The sequence below is a fragment of the Gekko japonicus genome, unplaced genomic scaffold (genome assembly GCF_001447785.1).
Source record: "Gekko japonicus isolate JY-2015 unplaced genomic scaffold, Gekko_japonicus_V1.1 scaffold2622, whole genome shotgun sequence".
NCBI lineage: Eukaryota > Metazoa > Chordata > Lepidosauria > Squamata > Gekkonidae > Gekko > Gekko japonicus.
This window is the reverse complement of record NW_015160916.1, coordinates 104,805-124,149: the sequence shown is the minus strand read 5'-3', so window position 1 is coordinate 124,149 and position 19,345 is coordinate 104,805. Positions and strand designations below refer to the sequence as shown.

The 19,345-nt window shown below is 41.9% G+C and overlaps 1 protein-coding gene across 1 annotated transcript in view; it reads left to right on the top strand.

The window, feature by feature from the left end:
* LOC107121563 (cytoplasmic polyadenylation element-binding protein 2-like) overlaps positions 1 to 19,345 on the top strand; it is an 81,061-nt gene that overhangs the window by 34,477 nt on the left and 27,239 nt on the right. Inside the window, exons 5-6 of the mRNA XM_015424492.1 lie at positions 132 to 182; positions 14,102 to 14,125. Of these exons, the coding sequence (XP_015279978.1) occupies positions 132 to 182; positions 14,102 to 14,125 (75 nt within the window). The remainder of the gene's footprint in view (positions 1 to 131; positions 183 to 14,101; positions 14,126 to 19,345) is intronic.

The window sequence follows — 19,345 nt, the reverse complement described above, 5'->3', positions numbered from 1 at the left end:
AGAAAAATTAGCTGGTTTGCATCTACCAAGCAGAGTTCTAGATGTATTTAAACTTCAGTGTAGTTACTTTTTTGTCTCTTGCCTTTCCTTCCTTAAGTATAAATAGCTAAATTGTCTATATTTGTTCCTAGGTCGCTTGAATTATCCACATCCAGGGACTGACAATCTTCTAATGTTAAATGGTAAGAGGTAGTCTTTTAGCAGCTTTTAATTATCTCCCGTTTAAGTTTCAAATGTTTATTGCTACAATATACCACTTCTTTCAGAAAGTCATGATCATCTTCTCATTCTCAATAGTAGCAATATTTTAATGTCACTTTGTATTTACCATATTTCTGTCTTTCAGATATGCTTTCCAATTCATTTAATGTGTGTTCTCTAGGTAATGCCTGTTGGTTTTTTAAAACTCACTGGCTTGTAGCAAAAAATGACAGATAATTCATTTCAGGCTATAAGATCTGAGATATTGATTCTGTGGACTTGGAAGAAATTAGCCTGTTCTGTAATGCTGCCATCTCCTAAATAATTTTGCTGTTTAACTGAGCTTTTGTCACAATTAAATTTATGTATAGAGAAGTATGCAAGCCTTGACCTCCAGATATATGCAAAACCAAATAAAAATAGCCTTTTCTATATTGAAAATAATATCTGAATCTGTTATTTCATGATCCGTGCAACTCTGCTAAAAGCAACAGTGGTATAAACTACAGTACAATCAGGGAAGTTTGGGTGGGGTTTAAATGGGCATGAGTGGTGTAAATGGAAGCACAGATATAATTCAAAACAGGAATCCCCAAACACATTCCCCAATGACAACCATAAATTGAATTCTGATGACCTCCACAGTCAGTGAAGATGGTGGCAGATCAGGCCATAAGGAAGGATGTGCTGTGATGGCTGTTTTTCTTTCTTTCTGTGGAGCTGAGCTTTATTGACAGCAGTGCACATGGGCAGAGTGTGTGTGCAATAGTCCTCTTGCTGCCTTAGGTTCAAGTGCATTGCCTGAACCTTTTAAAATATTAACAACTGTGCTGTATCTGTTGAGTAACTGCTCAGCTTCTTGTGCCATGAGCTGGAAAGGGAAGCTTCACATGACCAGTATGAATTCATACATGTGCACGTGGTGAGTGAAGGCTGGGGAATGTTTGGCTGCCAAAGCCACTCAAAAGGGCTTGCTAGTTGCCAATATTAATGCATGTTAAGGAGTTTTCATCTGATTTTTTAATTCACTTGTGCTTTTATTTGTTTTTAAAATGAGCATGCGCCTTTTTGTCCTAATCGATTGGATTCAAAGTAGTTCGCATCATTAAAAGAAGTAAAAAATCTTTCACAAAGGGATTAACTCATTTACCCCATCATAATTACTGACCCCCCACTTCAAATGTTTATAATCTATGCAGTGCAATTAAGATGCTGATGTGTGAAATTTGTCTCCTGTAGCAATTTATACCAGCATAATAGACATTTTACATGTCAGATTTTTTAAAATTAAGTCTGAAGCACTGAGATGCTGGAGTTCTCAAAACATTAGAGAAGAATAGCAGGTGTGTGTGTGTGCTGCTGAGATTTTAAAAATGCTGCCTGGTAGCAAAGATCATATAGCCGTAAAATATTGTATCTAGAAACTATATTTGTGGATATTTTGATTTTGTAATACCCACCATAGATGATATACATACAAGGCTAAGAAATGCTTAGTGAGTACCATTGGCCTTGTTTTTGTCCTTGTAAAACGGTAACTGGTTGCAGTGACCTAAATATAGACACAGACAAGTATAGAGCTGCTGTTCTGCTGCAGGCAAATATCTGCAGTGTTCCCCTTTTGACTAAAGTTTGGGAGCAAGTAGAACCATTTTTCCACCTTGTTCACGATGCAGAAATGAATGTAAATATTCTTAATAGAAACTAACAGAAGAATACAGTGTGCAGATATTTCTAATCAAATTTACTTAATTGTCCTCTGAATTTGGCTTCATTTCTTGTTTCCTCACCATCTTTGAATTCATTCTTTAGACACTCAGCTTCACTCAGCTTATGAGAAATAAGGTATTAAATAGTCCAGTCTAAAGGTTGCTGTAGAATGGGCTTTACCAGTTGCTGTGTCAAAGAATATAATGCTAATTGGCTTCACAACCACATTCCTAAATAGTGCAGGCAAACATCACAGTGTTAACTAGACTAGTGCTGCCATTTGTAATTCTGGAAGCATAGGCCCTATGCTGATGTGCTTATGTTGCCTGTTTGAGGAGCAGCCACTTTAAAAATCCCAAAAATGCAATGAGAAAGGAAGTGTGAGTCACATTGGTGCTGCTTCTTACACTTCTGGGTCTCATCTGGTGGAGTTTGCTGTGTTCCAAGGTAGCTGTTGTCAAACTGGAGAAATGCATTTTACTTTGATGCTTGGGCTCTGCACAAACCCAGTTTATAAGCATTTTTCTCTGTGAGCAAAGACAAGCAGGAGGAGAGAAGTCAGTTGCTCTCACATATTGCCCATCCCGCCTATTGCTCTAGTGAGTACCAAGCTGTCAACATTTTGTAAATACTTTATCCTGGCCAGAGGTGAAGAAATGGCCAGCTGGTCAGCTGACACATTAGCTAGAATCTAAACACCCAGAAGGTGACAGTCTGGGAGTGCAGGAGACTAGATAAGATCTTCCTGGAGACCCCAGGAAGAAGAGATTCGACCCACAAATGTTGTGGGCAGAGAAGACATAAAACCCCTTGGCATAGAGTCCATTTTGGCTGATTTCATCTGGAGGAAGGAATTCTCACACATAGCCTGCATCTCGATGGCTGCCATTGCTCCATGGAACAGACAAAGGGCTGCCTGGTCAAAGACTTCAAGGTAATGGGAAGCTTTCAGAATGCTGTAACATCTAAGCTTTAAGAGCATACATTAGAATAGGACCAGTTTACAGTTGAGGGACAGAGGCCTGCATCTTTGCACCTTTGTTTTCCTTGCTCAAGTCTGTTGCTGTGCAGAGTATGTGTGAGGATTTCTAATGAATTATTTACTATTTTGAATCATTTACAGTTCTGGAGTATTTGTTCAGCTTAGCAGTCCCGAAGAACAGACGAGCAATTATGCTTGCAAGATTAAAAGCATTACCTTCAGTCGTTTCTGAAAGCCACACATTAGGCATAATACCATTCTCAAATAGATGTTGAAGCTGTGGTTTAGGTGCTATTGAATCTGTAAGACATGTTCTATTTGATTGTCCCTGGAACAATGAGGCAAGGCAGAAATTGATTAAACCTTTGACACAACAGAGGACTGAGTCCTCAGTAGACATCCTTGTTTCTAAATTACTAGCAGATTGAAGGGTAGAAAATATACTCATTTTAGCTAAACTTTTAGTTCAGGCCATGAGAGTTCGGGCAACTTACAAGAAAAGAGTTGTTTTCATAGTGTGCATCTCTGGCTTCCTCATATTTCCAGTTATGTTTGATAAACAGTACTTAAGACCTATAGGTCAGGGAAGGTAGGTAGGTTCGTAGGTAGGTAGTGGTTCTCCAAATCCACAGACCTCCACTGTCTGAATATGCTGTTCAAAATGGGCACCAAGGGAAGGGAGGTGGTTGGTTGCTGGATCACTAATTTCCTGGGAGTGTGCACATCCGGCGAGGTGCCCCCATGTTAACCATTTGCTGGGTAGTGGGAGCTGTGGGTGCCAGGCGGAGACTTTAAAGGGAAGCTGGGAGTGCTGGCCCTTTTGGTGGGCAATTCCAAAATTGACCGGTTCGGAGAAGTGTGGAAGAGCCCCTCTCAGAGTCGGGTGAGCCAGGAGAGTGGCACGGTGCCAGGCTGAGGTGCGGGATGACCTCTAGTGCCTCGATGCCTCAGAGGGCTGAGTCGGAGCAGGGCCCACAGGTCAGAGAGCACCATTCCGCCACACAGACCATTTAAGTGAAGAATAAAACTAACATGTATAATGAGCCCTCGAACTGAAGGACAAGTGTGAAACAGGGTAACTGGAGATAATAAATGGTGTCGCTTAATTTTTCTGACACCCATCTTTTTAAACAAAGCCTTTGATATGCCATTGTTGCTTTACCGTATAGTAAAGAATTACCAGATACTGTTCAATTGTGTTGTTGTTTCAGAACTTTTGTTTGTGATCATTATTGTGCATTCTATTCATTTTTTGTACGACATTGTTTCTGATGATGGCAGTGAGAATGCAGTCACCACTGTCCTCCTTTCCCTCTTCCTTGTGGCAGTTGCTGCATTTTATTTGGCTGCTAAAGCGACGGCCATGCCAGGCTTGTAACAGTGGCCAGATAGACAAGCGGGATAAGCAACACTCTTCGTTCAAGGGTCCGTGCATGACTTGTGGGACTTTTGACTTGTTTTCTTTTGAACAGCAAACTTCTGTGCCGTATCACGGACTGTTTGGGAAAGTTTTTACTATTTCACAGAAGTTTACCATGTGAAACAGGCAGTTGTGTTCATAGTGTTCCATTGCAAATGTCTTTGTGTCCATTTAATGTAACTTGGCAAGTTTCCATTAATTAAACATGTAAGGAATTCAGGCAGCTTTTTAATTTAGTTTCTGCTGATGTGAATACATTTATGATGACTGATTCTTCCCCAGAATATTAGCCCTTATAATAATATACCATAGGCAGAAGACCCTAACAAGAGTAGTTAAATCTTGGATACTTTACTCAAGGTAAAGGTTTCCTTTGAAAAAGGTAAATATGCTCTTATCAGAATTTTAGTTAATAGATATAAATGTATGTGTAAATTTTGGTGTTTGAGAATAGAATAGAATAGAATAGAATAGAATAGAATAGAATAGAATAGAATAGAATACATACAATGGACCTTTTTGTTTTTAACATACATAAATGTATGTGCCCCAGGGTAGAAATTCTTTGCCTACGAAAATGCTGCATTGCCCACAAGGATGTCTCTATTCACTTCAAAGAATGGTTCAGCCATGTGAAGGTACAGGGGCATCAGAGGCAGAGATGAACTTCTCCCTTGAAATTGATAGGGAAGCTTGCTTGCATTAGACTGCCTCATTTAATCTGTTAATTGGTTAATGTTGTTGGAACTGCCCGAATCTGACACCAGTTCATCCTGTTTTCAAAAACTTCTCACCCAGTGACGTGAATCTCAAAGTTGGATGGTTTCTGTTTCTCTTAGTTTTGGCTGTCTTACTATGAAGTGTACCTTCAGATATGCTGCTGTCTTGCATCCCGTGAATGTATTCAGGCCAAGACAGCCATCTCTGTTTTGAGAAGATTGGTACGCATGGGCATCTGCGCCAGTATTCTTAGTTTACCAGAGAGTGCCAAGCATGAAGTGTAAGCAGCACTATTAGAAGCTGCTGACTTCCTTCTCTGGGCAACTAGAGGGTGGCCCTGTCTCCTACTGTGTCACAAAGTTCTGAGGAAATGTGTGAGAGCAGGATCTTGAATAGATGGCTTTCTTTCTTTCTTGAGAGCCAGTTTGGTGGTGGTTAAGAGTACAGACTGTAATCTGGGAGAAAAGGGTTTGATCCCCCACTTCTCCACATGCAGCTGTTGGTGTGACCTTGGGTCAGTCATAAGTTCTTTCAGAGCTGTTCAAAAGAGCTCTCTCAGTCCCACCTACTTCACAGGGTATCATGGGGAGGGGAAGGGAAAGGGATTGTAAACCGGTAAATTGGCTAAAAGTGGCAGCTCTTTTTCTTGATATATTTCATGCTTCCTCAAATGACAAATATCAGTAACAAACAATAGACTAAAGGAGCAGACTTTAGTAACTGTCTCAGAGGTCTGTAAATGGAGATCTTAGGTTGTTATGCAATGCTTTGTCCCATGACTATACTTTGTAATACTTTGTACCATTACTATAGTTTTGTTTATGCAGACTGCAACAAAGACTATAAAACATGAACAGAGGGGAGGTCCACAAGGATATGTGACTGACTTGGTTTGTGGGAAAGTGTAACAAGGTTTGTGAACAGCAGTTATCCAAGTTGTGCCATGCTTTGTTTTTAGCTTTTAGGTGAGGAAGATTGTACAACTCACCATCTGACTCCATTCTCAACATTTTAGAATCTGAATGCTGAAAAGGTGGTGTCAAAAAAGTTTGACAGTGTCAGTCTTTTTCCATTCATTGTTTCCATTATGAAGGATTCAATTGTGTTTCCATCAGACTATTGTAGTACTGTTCATGATGTTATGGAAAGATCAGATAAGACTAAGAAGCTTTGGCAGGGAGCTGATTTTTCAAAGGACCTACTAAATACCAAAGTTGCTGACTATATTCAAGTATGAAGTTTGTTTCCTGCTTTCTTGCATGAAGCCACCAATAAAATGAAGAGTTGAAGATACCAGTTTCTAACAGGCTCCCTCAGGGCAAGCTTCATATTTGAAGAAAATAATAACATTTATCTGAGGAAGATAACTCAAAACGTCATGGTAGCTGTAATATATTTTGTTCATTAGGCTGCCCACTTTTTGATTTGTGGCTGACTTTCAGTGTTGTCATTCAGTTCTTTTAAAATTTTCTCATTCATGTTTTCTTGCAAGTAGTCATTGGATTGTCTTGTATTTTGGTATATTCTATGTAATTGTATATGTTTTCTAAATATACTTTTCATATATTTTTCGTTATTAGTGGGTAGTTGTGTTTTCCTCCCTTTTGCAGTGTTGCACTTTTTAATAGGTTATTCCTGTACACACTATCACTAATTTTCTGTTTTCTTGCTGCTGCAAGCAGGACTGTGTAGGGAAACACAAGATTCTGCTAGCTTCCTCACTGTTACCCCAAATGGTCTGCGTTGCCCCCAAAGTGGGTTTGTCTCCTAATTGAGTTGGGGATTTAGCAAGGAGACCAGGCTTTACAAGTGGGGCATAATCTGGCAAAATCTCTCCACTTGTGTTTTACGGGGATCTTTCCCTTAGAGAACTCTCAAATAACCAGTCTGTTGCTTAATCGAAAGGGTTGTTTTTATTAAAAGAGGAAATCCTAGTAAGATGCACATATACAGAAAAAAACCATATGTTTAAACATACACACTACTGGAAATACAGAGAGTGTTGGGATAATTATAGCTACCTGTCCTGGAGAATAGAATTCCGTAGAGAGGAGATCATGAAATGGACCAGCTCTTCACAAGAAGGACCCAAGCAATATGGGGGTGCATTGTCAACTGGTGCAAAAAGGAGATGGAGCAGTCCAACTCAGTTTTCTCCTCAGCAAGAGCCAGTTTGGTGTAGTGGTTAGGAGCACGGACTCTAATCTGGGAGAACCAGATTTGGTTCCCCACTGCTCCACATGGAGCTGCTGGTGTGACCTTGGGTCAGTCATAAGTTCTTTCAGCGCTGTTCTCTCAAGGACAGTTCTTGGGAGAGCTCTCTCAGCCCCACCTACCTCACAGGGTGTCTGTTGTCGGGAGGGGGAGGGAAAGGGAAAGGAGATTGTAAGCCTCTCTGAGACTCCTTCGGGTGGGGTATAAATCCAGTCTCCTCTTCTTTTTGTTCATGTGGGCCCTGCAGTCCCCAGCATAGCCTTTGCAAGGAGCAAGGATCAAATGGGCCACTCCCACTTCTTTCCCCAGTGGGAAAGCTGGTGAGTTCCAGCACTGAACTCATGCTTCCTAAAAAACTGTCATACCAGCATCTAGTGTACATAAGAACATAAGAGAAGCCAATGTTGGATCAGGCCAGTGGCCCATCCAGTCCAACACTCTGTCACACTGTGGCCAAAAATACCAGGTGCCATCAGGAGGTCCAGCAGTGGGGCCAGGACACTAGAAGTCCCTCCCACTGTTGCCCTCCACCAAGCACCAAGTGTGTGTAACTCATGATGAATTAACATCCTTGCAAACTCCCTCAACCTCTTGTAGGTCTTCAGCCAATTTTGGAACATGTTGTACTAAAATTCCAGCTTTTTAATTAAAGTTTTGAAAGGTCATTGGTCAAAGACAGCACTATGCCTTTGCACCCTAAGGGGCAAATAAACACCAGCATCTGCTGCCTGATAGCTGATCCCTCCCATTATCAGAGCCAGCCCATGGCTTTAACTTGCTGATTGCTGTTTCCTGTGCTGTATGCTATGCTAGTAAAAGCAAGAGCCAAAGATCCTCTAAATATTCTGTTGAAATAGTCTCCAATATGAAGCCTAGCATTTGAGTTTCTGTCAGGTTTTCGCATGCTGAATCCAATGGAAGGACAGGCATCAATATGTTTGCAGCTGACTTGGTGTGCAGGAATTTTCTGGCCTGAAAAGCCCACACCAGGTTTGTTTGTTTTTTTTGGGGGGGGGTTCCTCTCAAAGTGAACATTTTTAGCCAGTGTGGTTGTGGTGGTTAAAGTGTCAGACTAAGATAGGGGAGACCCAGGTTCGAGTCTCTACTCTGCCATGAAACTTGCTGGGTGACCTTGAGCCCGTCACATGTTAGTGGCTATATAAAATGGAGAAGGGGGGAATGATGTTGTAGGCTGCTTTGCCATCCCCACTGGGGCAAAAAGTGGGATATAAATATCTACATAAAAAGCAATGGAAGCAGTAGGGTTATATAGGGTGCACTCCTGTCATGGACCTGAATTTCCCATGGTGCACTCTTATCATGAACCTGAATTTTTCATAGTGCATTCTTATCATGGATGTATGTGGACATTTCATGGAAATAAATAGTTCTACCCAGTTAACTCTACCACCTCCTTTTGGTATGGTCACATTGGCCCTGTTGGTCCACAGCTGCTTATTTGACAGTTCTTGTTGCTTGTGTATTGGAATACCTGGATGGGTAGTACAGCAGCTTGTGACTTAAGGCATTGTTTACCAGAGACATTATAATTTGTAAGGAGTATTGTGTTACTGAAAAATAGCAACATTTCTACTCTGCCTACCGTAGAGTTCTCTGACTTGGAAAACTATATTCCTGCACTGATAGATTTGAGGCCATTAAAAATAAAGTGCTCAATTGTATATTCTTTACATTGCTTCCTCACTTCAGTAAGACTGTGAAAAATATAGGCTTTGTTTTTTTCCCTGTAGTCTGGAAAAATATTTATTTTACCCCAAAGAAACAGTTTGTGCAATAGAAGAACAGACTTTGATTTTTAAAAATGTATTTAAAACTTGCTGTTTTGAATAATAGGAAGATTTTAGAGCTGTTTTGGTGTAAAAGTCAGAGTGCATTGGATTACACTACTGTTTGTGCCCGAGGGATGCTATTAATATACATTAGAGTAGATGTTGTTTTTATACAAAGACTTCACCTGGAAATCTTATTTCAAACATGTTATTTCCCATGGAGATTTTATGCATGAACCTTTTCTGGCTATTTTGATGTTTTATAAATGTACACTTGTTCTAATCTTTTAGTGAATGTGGTTTCTACCACTGCTTGCTTTCTAGAAGGGAAATTGTTACTGTAAGATTTATACTTCTCATGAGACACACATTTCCCTTCAAGGGAACAGCTTTCAGGTTCTTTCGTGGTGGAAAGTTTCCCCAGCCATTTTAAAGTGGGCACACTTAGCTTTAAGCATGAGTCCATTTATTACAAAGTTGCTAGATTTTAAAGGTCCTGAATAGGGATGGGCATGAACCACAAACCCAGTTTAGCACGCATATGAACCAAACTGGGTTTATGAGGTTCATGCCCAAAACATGCTCCCACAGCCTGCTCCCACATCTCAGTTGTTTCGGGCTCTAAACAGCTGAACTGTGGGAGCAGGCTGTCCCCGTGGCCCAGCTGTTTCCAATCTTTGGCGGCTTTCATGGGGAGGAGAAAGCAGGGGTTGGGGGGAAAGACTTACTTTTTCAGCCTTCTCAAGCAGGTCTTTAGAGAAGCAGACTGTAAATCTGAAAAAAAACCAGAAACAGCATGGAAAGAATACCCTTAAAATTTACCCAGAAAAGATGACTGTTTGAATTTTGTATAATTCATACAATTGGAATATTCTTAGAGGTGATTTGAACTAAAATGAGTGGCTGCAACTGCGGAATTTTAGTTAAAGATTTACATTTTTGGAAAAATTAATTATGCAAAGTGTGAAAACTGATCATCAGTTTTTGTTGTATACTTAGTACAGAAAAATACGAAAAAGAAGTTTCCTTATTCATTGCAAAACAAGTTTTTTTAGCCATCTAGCCATCAGCTAGAAGCCTCCAGGGGGTGCTGCACACCAGAACCAGAAGCTTGTTCCTGCCCAGGGACCATGTGCTCCTGCGTGGCAGAGCCCCCTACCCTCAGTTCCTTTTTTGCCACAAAAGGAGAAGGTCGCGTTTATGGAGTCTCCAGCTACAGCTGAGAGGATTTTTTGTCCAGAGTTGTTGAAGCTACATCAGCTGAGTCCCTTCCATGGCTCAGAAGGCCCTTTTCAAAAAGTGCTCCTGATTTGGAGCAAGGATGACCCAAACTGACAAACATGACCTTTGTTTTGTTTGGGTGAAGGGCATAGTGTCTCCACATGTAACGGCTGCCAACACTCCACCCCTAAAACATGGGGGAGGGGGTAACAGTGTTGAAACTTAGGGCAGAGTTGTAGGAGAAAGCCCTTAAAACCTTGGAGCCCTCGTCCAAGTTGACCCCAGAGAAAGCTCTTATTTCTGTGTTTTTGGAGTCGTCGTGTTCGGCTCCACCTCCCAGATCTATGTCCCAGCGGATCCAATCTTGATCACACTCCCCTCAAGTTCATAGCACCTTTTCTGAGCCTCCAGCTAAGAAGGCTAAAGGCAAGACAAAGGAAAAGTGTAAATCGGCTTCCCAGCAGAACATTCCCATCTGCACTCCTGAGCCAACGCCAATCTTGCAAAAGAAGCCCAGGACCCCATCTCTGGGTCTCAGATCTCCACCTGTTTCCATCCCCAATGGGGACGGGAATACTGGCTTACCTCATGGCCAAGTTCCACATGAGTCTTATCTAGAACAAATGGCCACAGTTCTGGGGGTCTCAGCCCCAAACAGCTTTTGTGGCCTTTGTGTCCCTACATGATGTCTCCAGGATATTTTGAGGAATGGGGTAACAACATCGCAAGCCCCGGGGATGCAAGTTTATATCATTACCTTCATTGGGTGTCTTCATATCCGCCTTCAGCGATCATGTCGTACAGGCTGCGTTTTCCTGTTTCTGCAGTGAGAGATGAAGAAACAACTATTGAATTCGATGAATCTGACACAACATCAGATATGAGCCTAGATGTGAGGATAAGCGAGCCATCTCTGGCATCTCCCACAGTGGATTTCCGAATGCTTGGAGAACAGATGATTTGTATGGCACAGTATGGCTGCCATCTCTTGCTATCACAAAGGAACTGAGGAAGGATTAGTTTTCTCCAATCATTTGTCGAAGAGGTTTATTAAGGGGTTTGGTCATCTCTGCCCTCCCCAATGGTATCTATCTGTTGTGTTAGCAGAGATTATTCTCAAGCCTTTTGAACCCCTTGCTACCTGTTATTTGAGAGCCAGTTTGGTGTAGTGGTTAATAGTGGTGGACTCTAATCTGGAGAACTGGGGTTGATTCCCCACGCCTCCACATGCAGCCAGCTGGGTGACCTTGGGTCAGTCACAGTTCTCTCAGACCTGTTCTCTCAGAGTTCTCTCAGCCTCACCTACCTCACAGGGTGTCTGTTGTGGAGAGAAGAAAGGAAGCTGCTGAGACTCCTTCAGGTATTAAAGGGTGGGGTATAAAACCAGCTCTCTTCCTCCTCCTCCTTTGAAGATGTGTTTCTTAGTAGCTGTTACCTCAGCCAGGAGGGTGAGTGAGCTAGCAGCTCTTCAGATAGATCCCCCGTTTTTGAAGATCTTTCCTGAAATGGCAATATTTTCAGTCTTAGGCTTTTTCCTAAGGTAGTTTCTAGGTTCCATTTATCCCAAGACACTGTTTTGCATGACTTTTTTCTTGCACCAAGCTCTGAGAATGAGTGCTCGTTGATGTTAGGAAGGCATTATTATTTTGCCTTAAGCGAACCTTGGAGTTTCGTTTGTTTTAGTGGTCCTAAGAGAGGTAGGAGAGCATCATCTCATACCCTGTCCCAATGGATTGTCAGGACCATTAAGGAGTGTTATGATAGGGCCAGATTGCCATGCCCATTGAACATTCATGCCCATTCCACTAGGGCAGTGGCTTCTACCACAGGTTTCCTGGACAGAATGTCTTTGACGGAGATCTGAAGAGCAGCCACCTGGTCATCAACAGACATGTTTGTACATCACTATGCTTTGGATCGGCAGGTGAGACATGAGGCTCAAGTGGGCAAGGCAGTTCTTCATTTGCTGTTCAAGTGAGGGGAGCATGGCCCACCACCTGGTGAGTAGCTTGCTAGAGTCCCCATGTGGGACTGCACAGAAGATTGATGATGAAAACAAAGTTGCACTTACCTGTAACTGTTGTTCATCAAGTATCTTCTGTGCAGGCGCACATACCCTCTCTCCTGCCCCGCTGCATGCTCTGGCCTCGGTGGTACTAGAGGTGTTGATGGTGGGGTCACTTCTGTGCAGGAGCACATGGTCCCAAGCTTCTGGCTCTGGCACATAGCGCCCCCTGGAGGCTTCTAGCTGTAAAGGCCTATCCAATGGCAGGCCTGCTTGTGTGCAGTCCCCCCATGTGTTACCTGCACAGAAGATACTCGATGAACAATAGTAAGTGCAACTTTGTTATATCTGTCGACAGATCATTGAATTAAAGTAGTAGTCACAAAACATGGGTCTGTCTACAAGCAGAAGCTACATATTCCAGCTTTACATATTGTACAAATATAGGTTCAGTTTAGATATCGTTCCAAATCATTATTAAGGTAGGTTAATTACTTCATTTGTACAAACCTGGCTCCCGTCTAGCCTCTGTGTAGTGTGGGAATAATAACAATGTCTTGTCCTCCACAAGCAGATGGAAGCTGTGGCTCTGAAGTGCACTTGCAAGCCATAACTTGTACCAAGCAAGAGTCCAGAAATCCAGCTGCCATGCTCCGTTTGGCAAGAGCCCCTTCCCTTTCTGCAGAGCATGACCTGACTGCACCCCTCCTCTCTTCCCTTCCCACTGCGAGCTGTCTCTAAACCTGGTGGGCCTCCGCACCACCACTCTTTCAGCAGCGCTCAGCATAGGGATTGACAAACCATCACTCTGCCTCCAGAGCCAGCTGCACCATCCTGGGAATGAATCAGAAAATGAAAGCAGACACGTGTCCCCAAACCATACTTTCCCTGCACCTTGTATGTATTATGGTTTCAGCGTAATCCTGGTTTGATGGGATGTCTGAACAGAACCACAGGAGTGATTCATACAGTCAGCCCTTGCAGTATCCTGTATGTAAGGTGTGTGTGGCAAACTGTTGGGGCAAGAGCAGCTAAAAGCAGGGAATCCCGGCCTGCAAGCGCGGTCTTGCTGCTCTCGTGGCTGGGTGCTCTACACTCCTAGGAATTTACGGTTCTGGGAGAGCAGGTGTGATAATGGCACAGAGTGATTTTTTTGCCCAGTAAAGAGGGAGCAGATTGGCCGTTGAATCCACAATCCTGCCAGCTTTTAAATGGCAAGAAGTTCAGCTTGCTGAGGGAAACCAATTGGGCCAGAACCACCCTGTCACACTTATTTAATCTACAAGACCAGTCTGTGCTCATAAAGAAGCTTTTGTTCCAGACAAAGTCTTTGAGTTAATTTTCTGCCAGCTGTCTTCATGGCAAATGAAGATCTTGGCTTGTAGTATTTGTATTGCCGCTGTAGGGGACAGGACAAAATGTCCCAAGAGCCAGGACACTTTTCACATTCATTTAAGTCTTCGGCACTGTTAAGAATGAAGAGCTTTCTGTTAATAATGCTGTCCATCTTGCGCAAGTTCCTTCACAAGGTCTAAAAGCTACAAGTGTAAGAGACAAAACGTTTTAAATATTTGCGTGAAACAAATTGCATTTATTACTGCCGATGTCAACAGGCTTAACAGTTCATTAGAAAATACCACATTTAAAACGATGGTCGAAAATATATTTTTTTATTTAAATAGTCTTTGTAAAATGAAAACAGAACTGCACGTCAGTAGCAATTTGCTAATGTGGGCTGTTTGTCCAGAACACACACAGGTCTCTTACTTGATAACTGTGTTCTCATAATGGTGAATAGTTTTTTGACATTTTACAATTTGTCCTTTGTTTACATGCAGCAAGGAGTTATGGGCGAAGACGAGGTAATTCTCTTATGTTTGCTATAATACTTTGAATGCTGACCAGGGATAATACTGGTAATTGTGACTAATTACTCCAGATTGATGATTCTCACTAGGCTAACTGTTTCTCATTGAAGTTGGTGGTAGAATACCAGTTGATTTTTAATAAGGCTAGCTGCTTCATTTGCTTTGCATGACCTCACTTAAGCAAAATCTTTCACTATTTAAAATACTGATTTCTTAATATGGTAACTGAATGTTAGTTCTCACATTTCTTAAATATCTGGCTATATCATTTATAATTTCATTAGTACTTACACTAAGTACTTGTCAAATATGCATCTTCCGTTATAGCTTTCCCCTCTTAGAATCATAGAGTCATAAAGCTGGAAGGGACCTCCAGGATCATGTAGTTCAACCCCCTGCACAATGCAGGAAATTCACAAATACCTCCCCTCCCCACATCCCCTCTGACCACTGTTCCATGCCCAGAAGATGACAAAAAAGCTCCAGGATCTCCAGCCAAACTGGCCTGGAGAAAAATTGCTTCCTGACCCCAAAGTGGTGATCAGCATTTCCCTAAGCGTGTAAGAAAAGGCCATGAGAACTAAGCACTGATGCAACCCTTCCTGCCCTCCCTCTCGTGATCTGCCAAAGTTCCTCCCCTTTCCTATGTCATGGTTCAGATTCAGTATGCAGTTATTACGTACAATAAAACAAATTCGGGAAGCTTCACATCTACTTTTAATATGACAAGATTGTAGTTCAGATTTTAAACTTCATGGTTCAGAAAAAAATTAATCCTCAGGTTTAATTGGTTCGTCTTGATAGAATAAAAATGCATTACTTTCCTTGTCTAGTGGCCAGTTCATACAGGAAAATAACTTGGTGGTAAGTGAAGGAAGGACAGGAGCATCTAGCAGTATGTAAGAAGATCCATTATTGATGGATTTGAGAAGATACATTTGAGCCAGTTTTTAACCCCGTGGCCCTCCTGTTGAATTACACATTTGGACCTAGTAACAGGGTCTTTACCCATGGCTGTGTTAACAGTCAGGGTAGATTCCTGTAATTCATTTAATGAGGGGGTTACCCTTGGTTTTCATCTGCTTTTAAAATACTGTGACCTATTTTGAAAAGGGACAAGTTAAACAAAATATCATAAGAGAGAGAGGAGAAAAATACTAAAAGTAACGAGCAGATGTGTCCTAGAATCATATTAAAGAAGTAATAGATCTATGTACTCACAAAGTAATCCATGGACTACCATCAAAAGAAAATGTAGCTGGTGTAGGGGGGGGAAATCAAAATCTGTGGGGCAAGACCAGTTTAACAATGCTGATCAGGCATGGTACATCTCAGACCGGGCTACCTGAACCTTCCTGCAAACACTGCTCCTACTCACGATGTGTGTCCTCCTGGCACTCTGTCAATCCATGGGCATCCTGCTCGTCACACTATAAAAGTCATATATATGACTTAAATGAAAAGGGGGATAGGGAAAAAGTGGCAGAAAGGGTGTTTTCTCTGTGAGGCTTTGCACTGGCCCAGAGCAGACACACCCTCAAAACCTAACATAGTACCAGTGTTAGGTTACCAAAGAGGTTGAATAGGTATGAACTTTTGTGAGTCACTGCTCACTTCTTCAGATATCTCTTCTGTATCCGAAGAAGTGAGCAGTGACTCTTGGACGCTTGTACCCTGCCACAACTTTTGTTAGTCTTTAAGGTGGTACTGGACTCTTGCTTTTTTTTCTACTGCTACAGACATACTAACATTGCTACCCATCTTGATCTATCTTCAAAGAGGTTGGGGGGTGGTGGAATAAAAACCTTGTATGTAGAAATATCAAGGTCAGTTCCAAAAAAGCTAAACTCATGTTAGATCAATCTTTAATCGTAAGTATTCAAAATGATGCATTAAAATCCATAAAAATACACCAAATGTCTTTTGGCTGTGAGGAAACTCAGTGGGTTAAATGTGTTAAAATTACAACATGCCTGACCAAAGCACTGAACATCCTAAAAAATAAAAAAGAAATCAAATGGTTTAGGTTAATTATTGTGTTGGTATTTTATAAAAATTAAAAGCAAAATATAATTTTAAGGTAATTTACTAAATATATATAAATTACTCTCATCTACCATCTATAAAAACTTTTGCATGGAATGGGTATCTCTCTTCATTGTTATAATTAGTTAGGACTGTGAGAGATAATTTTCCAGATGGTAGTTGTTAGTGGTCCAAAATTATAAACTGGGTGAGATAGAGCATTGCCCAATGATGTGTGTAGCCATGTCCAGGAAACCAGATGCATCCAAATTTGTGTGGTACAGTTTTAAACCACTGAGGAAGGCCTCATGGCTGAAATGCATTTGGCTCCACTGCCGAGCCCCACAAGGGGCCTGGCGGTGGACATGCAAGGTCGGCGGGAGTGCAAGGAAGCCCTGCGAAGGCCCTCCCTGGCCCCAGGCAGGCAGGGGTGGGGAGAGGCAGGGAGGAAGCAACTTACCCTCCCTCTTCTCCTGCCTCCTCCTGGCTGAATGAGGGCTGGAAGCAGGGGGCGGGGCTTCGTCATGTGCCCCGCCCACCGTACCTCTCCCGGGGGAAATGCTATTATTAACTGTACCTGGTGTAGGAAAGATGTTTGTAAATGTGTGACATCCCCGTGTATATAAGTATAATTTTACCAAAAAAAGTTTTTGGTGTGTGGTTGTTTTTTCGCAGTAGGGTAAGGCACCTCTATATATGTAAAGGTAAAGGTTCCCTTGCTCGAAAGCCAGTCGAGTCCGACTCTAGGGTTGCGGTGCTCATCTCCGTTTCAAAGCTGAAGAGCCAGCGCTGTCTGAAGACGTTTCCGTGGTCATGTGGCCGGCATGACTAAACACCAAGGTGCACGGAACGCTGTTACCTTCCCACCGAAGCGGTACCTATTTATCTACTTGCAACTTCTTGCTTTCGAACTGCTAGGTTGGCAGGAGCTGGAACTAGAGACGGGAGCTCACTCCGTCATGCGGCACCTGGGTCTCGAACTGCTGAACTACTGACCTTCCACAGCCTGCAGTTCAGCGTCTTAACCACTTGAGCCACCGCAGCTCCTTCCTCTATATATGTATATATAGGTAATTAATAATCGTATGGCATGTTGTGTGTGGAATAGTCAGGAGACCATAAGATTGTTTGGCAGCCAGAAGTTCTAGCTCTTTTAGCACTATGCACCATTAGCTGGTGAGCTAGACTTGTTTTTAAGGCAAGAGATGTTTCAGAGGTGGTTTGCCATTGCCGCCTCTGTGTTGCAGCCCTGGTATTCCTTAGGGGTCACCCTTCCAGATACTAGCCAAGGCTGACTGCTCAGCTTCTGAGATCTGACAGAATCGGGCTAGCCTGGGCTACCCAGGTGAGGACTCCATGTATGTAATGACCATTGATGGATTTTTATGGACAGTTTTTAATATTCACAATTTGAGTAAACATCTTTTTATTGAATAGAAATTTAGCTTTTTGTTGGAATTTTTCTTCTTTTTTCAACCTCTTAGGTTACCTGGTTTGTTCTGGGCTGAATTCTCCCCCCCCCCTTTTTTTTGTTCATTTTTTCCTGTATAATACGAGTGATGACAGCTGGTAGTCTTTCAGCTCACTGCTTGCAAGTTGCAGTTAAAGATGAAATGCACAAAAGCACTGATGGTCCTTGATGTGGTCATGAACTTCTTCTGTCTCATGGAGAATGAATCACATTCATATTTTTGCTCCATGGGCTCATGACATCAGTGTAGATGGGCTTTTGTACCACAAGCATTAAAAATGTGCATTAGAGCTGCACTGCTGAAAGCACACATTGGCAGCAGCCTTTCTGGACATGTGTATGTGGTGAAACAAGTATGTCCCATGAGACCGCATGGGTGAGGTCCATGAAGCTTCCTGCGCACATACTGTATCTGTGTCAGAAATTAATTGTGTGACTTACTTAGAGATGTAAAATTTCCAGAAATTTTGAAGCTCGGGAAAACCCCCTTTTTTTCTGTTTGTTTCCGGGGAAAACCGAAAATTTTCGGAAAAAATGAGAAAAAATGCTACATTAGCACTTCTTTTTTCTTTTCGAGATTGAAAGTCATTCTGTTACTTTAGGAACATAAAATATGACTATGGACATCTTTACTTGGCATGAAATTATCACAACTAGCATATTAAAAATATAGTGTATCCAAATAGTTATTACAAACAGATTACCCACCCACATGCAAAAACAAAACTGAAACCTTTTTCTTTTCCTAAAGGAAGAAATGCATCTTGTTCTTGCATTGGAGAGTTCAGTTTGTAACCTAGGACTTGCTTGTCTTCAGTGCACAGAAATTAGATCAATCTGATATCATACATATTTTTTAGAAATGATTTGGAAAATATTTGAACACCTTGTCTTAAAATATTTTATTCATCATGTAATAAAATGTTCCATCATCAATTTTTTTTTGTTTTCTTTTTTCAATTTTTGGAAAAAACAAAAAAGGCTTCAGGAAAAAAACGGGGGGGGGGGCGCGGGGGGCGGTTTTTTCACCAATTTTTCCGGGTTTTTTCTGGGCCTTCACATCTCTAGACTTACCTGTGGAAATCAGTGAGTGGAGTCTGTCTGCTGTGTCATATGGAAAGTGTGTATATTCCCCCATCCCACATTTTCTCTTATATGCAAACAAACATGTTCATGTTCTGTCTCTGTATCCAAGGAGGGATGTTCCCTTGTTTTGATGCAAATGCTGTGCAGACAAAGGTGGAAATTTTGCTCTGACTTGCTCTGCTTTTTACATATTTTCATCCTGTAAAAGCCAGTCGAGTCTGATTCTAGGGTTGCAGTGCTCATCTCCATTTCCAAGCCAAAGAGCCAGCGCTGTCCGAAGACGTTTCCGTGGTCATGTGGCTGGCATGACTAAATGCCAAGGTGCACGGAACGCTGTTACCTTCCCACTGAAGGTATTTATCCACTTGCAATTTCTTGCTTTCTAAATGCTAGGTTGGCAAGAGCATCATATAAATTTTTGGTGAGTCAGCACTTCTTCCAATGACTAAGCAAGAACAGGTTGACTCTCAGAAGCAAATCTAACTTTGCAGGAAAGGACGTCACATACTAATAGATTAAATTATTTGAAAATGTGAGATGAGCAAACACACAGAGAGAAACTCACTGCACAGTTCTAACAAGGGAGAGCATTTTGAAAACCAGTCCAGCATTTTCTCATACAAGTCGTGTAG